We start from the raw sequence: 6,495 nt of genomic DNA on the forward strand, positions 1-6,495 counted from the left end.
ACTGTTTGCTCAGTGGCCGGGCAGCCAGGGGTCACGGGGTCACGTGGCAGGGCCAGGCCCAGGGCTGGGCGAGCAGGAAGCACCACCAGGCCCAGGAACAGCCGCAGGCCCGAGTCTGCTGCTCGCCCCGGGCGGTAAAACACACCAACTGCGAGGAGGCGTCCTCCCTCCCGGGGAGCCTGCCTCTACAGGGGCGAGCTTCCAGGGGACCCTGCACCGCTCGCCTCACCCCCAATTGTTTCTCCCGCAGTCGGGGGGCTTAGGGCTCATAGCCCCATCTTACTCTGAGAGGTCGAGAGCCGGTTTTTGGTGGAGTAAACTTGCTCTTGGTCACTATTTTCCGCTTATTTCGTACCGGCCGAGCCCCTGGTGAACCCTACCGGGTGGACGGCCACACTGGGAAGACCTTCCCGGGAGGAGCTTTATCTCCACCTGCTCCTTCCGCCTCCTGCGGTGCCCCTTTCAACAGTGTCCGCTGCCACTCTGGGGGTACCCTCCTGGCTGACCAGTCCTCCCTTCCCGAAACCTAGGTGCCCTCCGGCACCTCAGCCTGGACACGCCCCACCCCCCCACTCCTGCTGGGAGCTCAGCAAGTCCAAGGTGACTCCTCCCGACCTGCTCCGCTCTCCCTACCTCGGCCCAAGTCCTGAGGAGGACGCCCTCCCTGGGCTTGGACCTGTCCTCCCCGGGCCGCTGCCACAGCCACACGGCCCACGGGGGTGGCCATGGTTAGGAAAAGGCTGCAGCCTCGGATTCTAACACGAACACTGAGCACGTTGCTGTGGCAAGTCCTCATGCAATCTGGACTCAGTTCTCTAGAAGTGAGTGGGGCTCAACTTTTTCAAGTTCAATTGAGCTCTATGTTAACTGCAGGCCTGCAAAGTGCTGGCCCTGTTAGCTCTAAGCACACAGCGCCTGCTGTCTGCACCCGGGACCAGCCAGGCCCTGCAGTGAAGTGCTGGTCCTTTTAACTCTAAGCAGTGTCTGCTGTCTGTACCCCAGGACCAGCCAGGCCCCACAGTGAAGCGCTGGTCCTGTTAGCTCTAAGCACACAGTGTCTGCTGTCTGCACCCCGGGACCAGCCAGGCCCCGCAGCGAAGCGCTGGCCCTGTTAGCTTAGTGAAGGCCCAGCAGGTGTGGAGCACGCCCAGCTCACGCCTGTGTCAGAGCCGATACCAGGCTGCGTCACCCGACGGCTCACACCTGGGTCTCCCGGAGCTTCCTCCTGGGAGTGACCAGTGACCCGAAAGGGAAGCCTGGTTGCCGGGCAGACGCACAGGTGCAGCGCTGGGCTCAGCCCTTCCCAGGCGTGTTGGCTGTGGACAGACGGACAGACAGCGAGGGCATCTTCCCTCCTTGAAACTCACCCAACCTACAGACCCCTCGCTCCCGTAACCCTGGGAATCGCTCTCCCACGCGCCCAAAAATTAATGCCCTCGTGGGGACAGCTAGCGAGGAACAGGAGCAAGGCAGGGGTGGAGCTGGGAAGGTTTGGGCGGGCAGGGCAGGGCCCTTAGACGTCCACATCACAGCTTCCCAGGCCAGCCCTCAGCTGGTGCCCAAGCATGAGTCTAATGAAGGGCCACGGAAAATAGTTGCTTTTTGATAGAAAAATTTAAAAATCATTCACTGATCAACACAAGTGCTTGCATGACCGCATTCATATACTTTTATTATTTCCTCAGGTCTCACCACACCTCGCCATGTAACCAGCCCCCAGGAGCAGGACGTCGGGAATGGCTCTGTGAACGGCTGGTTACTGGACAGGGACACTGGACTCCACTGGAGGAAAGGCGTCCTCAAGTATTACAAGGCCCACACTTGGTTGATGTTTGTGGTTAATGAACCCTGAAAGCTAGAGCTGCACGAAGCTGAAGTCTAGGCCACAGGACATCAGTGCCTATGGCTTTGCCGAAGGGAAATAAGTTGACCCCCAATGCAGCGTATTTCACTTCATGAGAAAACTACCCTGGCTCTGGTGCTATATTATTAAATCGAATACTGGCCAATGAGGTTATTTGAAGGAAGAATAAAATGTTTTCAGTGATGAAAATGCTAATGTGTAAGATGATTCTTTGTGTAGTTTGCCATCTAGTGGTCATTTGTAGAAATAAAAAGGCCGCTACAATTTTCCAAATCGGGCTCTCACCCATCTGCAAAGGGATGACTCACAACCACATTTCAGTGTTAAGACGCCCAGTCTCACCATGAACCCCTCTGAGACGGTGGAGGTGGTGAAGGTGAGTTGCTGAGGCAGCCATTCCTGAGAAAGCAGGAGAGTGTAGCAACCGGTGCTCACCCCTGGCCACCCGCAGAGTCCCCGGGCCCCTTACCAAAGGACAGCCGGCCAGGCCACAGCGCAGACCAAGTAAACCCGATTCCCTCAGGCAGGACCAAGCAATGCCTGTTCAAAAGCCCCAGGCGGCTCTCCTGGCAGCCAGGTGAGGACCGCTGGGCAGGGTCAGACTGTGGGCTCCAGCTGTCTCGCTCTCTACGTGAGTTCCCCCGCTCCTTACCTTGAGCAGGGAAAGCGGGCTCAGTAATACCACCCACGTGCCTCGTAAAATGAGGACCACAGCTCTCCTGACTATTGTGGGATTAAATAGGATCACGGTGCCAAGTGCTACACGGTGCCTGCTATAGTGCTCGACAAATGCTAAATATTAAGGCTATTTCTTATTTTTAAAATGTATTATGAGTTATTAAAAGAAATAAAAAGATAGCTTAAACTATAAACCTTAATAAAAATTTCAATTATATGTTTTATTTAAAATGTTATTCATGATTGTCTTAATTAAAATATATTTATTTGCAAGAATACAGTATGAGATGTTTTACTGCATGTGGACAACAGCACAAACGCACAAAGATAACAGTCAAGTCTAGTACCACACAGTTTAATGTGAGACGCGCACAAAAAAATCCCTGCCCTGAACACTTCCGTTTCCTCAAACATCAGGCTCGCATAAGCCTGTAACAACACTTAATAGTCTGTTCACATGCCAATAAACAATAAATAAATCTTTAAAAGCATCTATGAACTGAAGCAATTTTCTTTTTGAGTTTCATAAACCAAAGACCTTAAGGAATATTTAAAGGCCGAATAGAAACCGGTCGAAACGAAATGAAACAAGGAGTCTAAGAAGGACCAAGCAGCTCAACATGATCAACTCCATCTACCTGCCCCGTCCAGTCTCCGCCGCTCACCCGGGTCTCCGTGAGCACAGGGAGCCACGGCACGTGGAAGGCAGGTCCCGGCGATACATTCGCTGCTGAAACGCCCACACCTGGCGGGTGGCAACGGGAACGTGTGGAATGAAATGCTAATAGGAATGGTAATGTGAAATGTAAAGGGTGGCTAGATAATTCTCACTTCAAAACCCGAAGTGACAACACAGAAGGGTGAGCGCTTCACTTACGTATCTGCTATAACCAGGGCCTGCTCCCTCCAGAAGCTCGTGGTGGCCATGCTTTGCTCTGGGCTGCCGAGCGCCTGGCAGGTGCTGTGCCAGGTGCTAGCTGCGCACTGATGCACAAAGCAAGGCTCTCTGCAAAGACAGAAGCCCGGCCCGGGCAGGACTCATCACACTTCTTACAAACTCAATGAAACGCGGCTTTTCTATTTTCAATATAAATTCTTTTCCAAAAGGTTGACTTTGTAATTAAGAATGCTTAGATACAACAGTGGCAAGTCAAAATTTCAGAGGCTCCTACAGACTCGGAAACTGAATGCTCACTACTTTGCCTAATCAGCTGCCGAAAGGTACATTCTTACACACAGAATTTTAAAACAATGAAACAACATTTCAACTACTCGTGCCTACCTAGTCCTAGTAAAATATGGAACAAGTGGCCATTTTTAAATCTGGACATCAAGACCATTTAAGCCAATCAGATTACAGGGCTGAGCTGAAATGATGTCCTAAATTTTGTGACACCATCAGTGTCAGCAAATCTGGGCGAGCGGCCACCGTGGCCGAGTGTGAGGCGGTGAGGCTCAGTCTTCATCGTCTCTTTGAAAGGGCACAACTTGGATTTCTCTGGCTATTCTCTCCGCTAAGGTTTTACTGCCCGCAGCAATGACTCTCCGCGACATCAAATCGAACGGTCCCCCTGAAATCAATCAAACAAGGAAGACAGTTACGTCTCATACCAAAACCATTCCTACAGAACTCATCTGGTGACAGGCACTATGCCAATCGTAACATTTTAATACTTCCAGTCATCTTTTCAAAAAGCTACTCTGTCACGTGACCATACTGGTTAAGCTTTGGCAATACACAAATGAGTTTCTAGGCATCTTATTTTAATACCAGTTTGGGGGTCCTCAATCATACCAGTCTGAACCTGTCACCTTTTTCTATTCTCCCTGAGTCACTGTTACACTCTGACTGCCTCTGTAACGCCTGGGCGTCCGTGGGCAGGGAATCCCCTCCCACTTCCTGACTTCTCCGTTGCCCTTCTCAGACACTGGAGAATTTTAACTCAGGTTCGCCCGACTTTGAAAAACATCATCAACCATTTGAAGCTGTGAACCGTTCTGGCCCAAGGCAGAAAGTGACGGAGGCGGAGGTCCATCATCAGCTGCCACTCGTTCACCACGCAAAGAGCTGCTGGCACAACCCTCAGGCCCGCAGACCCACCAGACTTTCCTGGCCTCTCCAGAGCTCCTGCTCCTCACGTCTGAAGAGGCTGAGCCACGTAGCGTGAGCAACCCCACACTACCCTCAGCCTCTTACCCTCGCCTCTACCGCAACGTCTACCTGGAATTCGCAGACCGTTACATGGCTTGTTTTGTCTTTAAGAGCTCAAGTATCGACACAGCACACACTGGAAGATCAAAGTCCAACCGAGGGGACAGGAAGATGCTTTCCCGCCGCAGCCGCTACCTGTCACGTCCATCAGCACCCCGCCGGCCTCGGTGACAATGACGCCCGCTCCTGCCATGTCCCAGCAGTGGATGCCCATCTCGTAGTAGGCATCCGCCGCACCGCTGGCCACCAGGCACATGTTGACAGCCGCCGTCCCGACTCCTCGGATCCTAGCAGACAGCATGGAGAAAGGAGGTTGGAAAAGGAGTTCTTTCAAAGGAGGTCCTCCTTCGCGTCAGTTCATTTTCAGTGTCGACTGAGGCCATCTGAACCCGCCTAGAGGACACATACCTAATTTTAAGTTAAATAAAAATACATAAAAACCTAATTACCGTGGTGCACCATAGAAATGACCACTCTCACAAAGTAATTTAATAAGATAAACATTACACCCATGACATCTTCAGGGGAAAAGGCTGAAGAAAATACTAAATTCCACTACATGCACAGGTGTGTATAGAACCACATTTGTCGAAACCCAGTAAAGGACTGACCACCTTTGTATCACAAAGATTTGACTCTGCTCCCTGCTCAGCTGCTAATAAGCGTGTTGGGACTTTTGTGGCTGATCAAGTCTCTCCCGATAAAACCAACAATGAAATGGAAGAAAACTGAAACTGACATCAATCCATCTCAATGAAACATCTCAAAGAAGTAGTTGTAAACATAGACGTTAAATCAGATACAAAACCTACACACAGAAAAGGGGGAACAAAGCCCGGGAGGAAATAAAATGAGAGACCGAGCCCAGAGAAGTGGTGGGCAAACAAGACACATGACATCGAGGACGACTGCAACTCAGGGAGCCCCTAACCAAGCCGCTGCGAGTGAAAACCAAATCAAGGCCCCAAGGAAAAGCAGGAAAAAACACGAGTAAAAGGGTCAGAGAGAAAGTGGCTGAAACGGAGGACATGGATCTCGCCTACTGGTGTCTGAAGAAGAAAATAAAAACAGACCTGAGCTAAGATTTAAAACTGTAACTCAAGAAAGCTTGAAAAAGAAGACACAAATCCACGCTGAAGGAGAAAACTCCCCCAGATGTGAAATTCCAAAACAGATCCTTGTAAAACAACCAGACCTCAAAAGTGAGAAGGAAAACAGAATCTCAACGGCTCCACGTAAATCAAGAAATAGTTTAAATGCCAAGAAAATCAGGCTGGCACCAAGTTCCTCAAAAACAACATGCAACGCAGAGGTGGCTGAAGAGGCAGGACAGCCCAAGGCCACGCCCGGCCAGCGCCTGGATCCCCCATGGAGGACGGGAACACTGCAAAGGATGGATGTCATCAGATCCCCTGACCACAGCAAACGTGGATGGCAAATTAGAGAACAAGAATGTTTATAAAGTCAGCAACGCACTGGGGCCACGGGAGAGAATATCGCTGCTCTTAGGAAGTAACAAGCTGAAGTATCCTATCTAATAAAAGCCTAATATGCTAAGTGTCTGGTCATCCAGTCAGTTGTTCAACCAATCAAAGCATAATATGATAATGATATGCTAAGGCCACTCAACCACTCGCTATGACGTGCACTGACCACCAGAGGGCAGACGCTCTGATGAGGTTAGCTTGCTGCTGGGGTCCGACTGATCAGGACTGAGCGAGATGGGCTGGACACACCCTGG

The 6,495-nt window shown here is 50.9% G+C and overlaps 1 protein-coding gene across 1 annotated transcript in view; it reads right to left on the reverse strand.

Moving 5' to 3' along the window:
- Positions 1–2,785: 2,785 nt before the first annotated feature.
- The window catches only part of IMPA1 (inositol(myo)-1(or 4)-monophosphatase 1), a 13,023-nt gene continuing 9,313 nt past the window's right edge, over positions 2,786–6,495 (reverse strand). Inside the window, exons 8-9 of the mRNA XM_006759126.2 lie at positions 4,890–5,041; positions 2,786–4,113 (exon numbers count right to left, since the gene is read on the reverse strand). Of these exons, the coding sequence (XP_006759189.1) occupies positions 3,998–4,113; positions 4,890–5,041 (268 nt within the window). The 3' untranslated portion in view covers positions 2,786–3,997. The remainder of the gene's footprint in view (positions 4,114–4,889; positions 5,042–6,495) is intronic.

Source organism: Myotis davidii, unplaced genomic scaffold (assembly GCF_000327345.1).
Source record: "Myotis davidii unplaced genomic scaffold, ASM32734v1 scaffold14, whole genome shotgun sequence".
NCBI classification, from domain to species: domain Eukaryota; kingdom Metazoa; phylum Chordata; class Mammalia; order Chiroptera; family Vespertilionidae; genus Myotis; species Myotis davidii.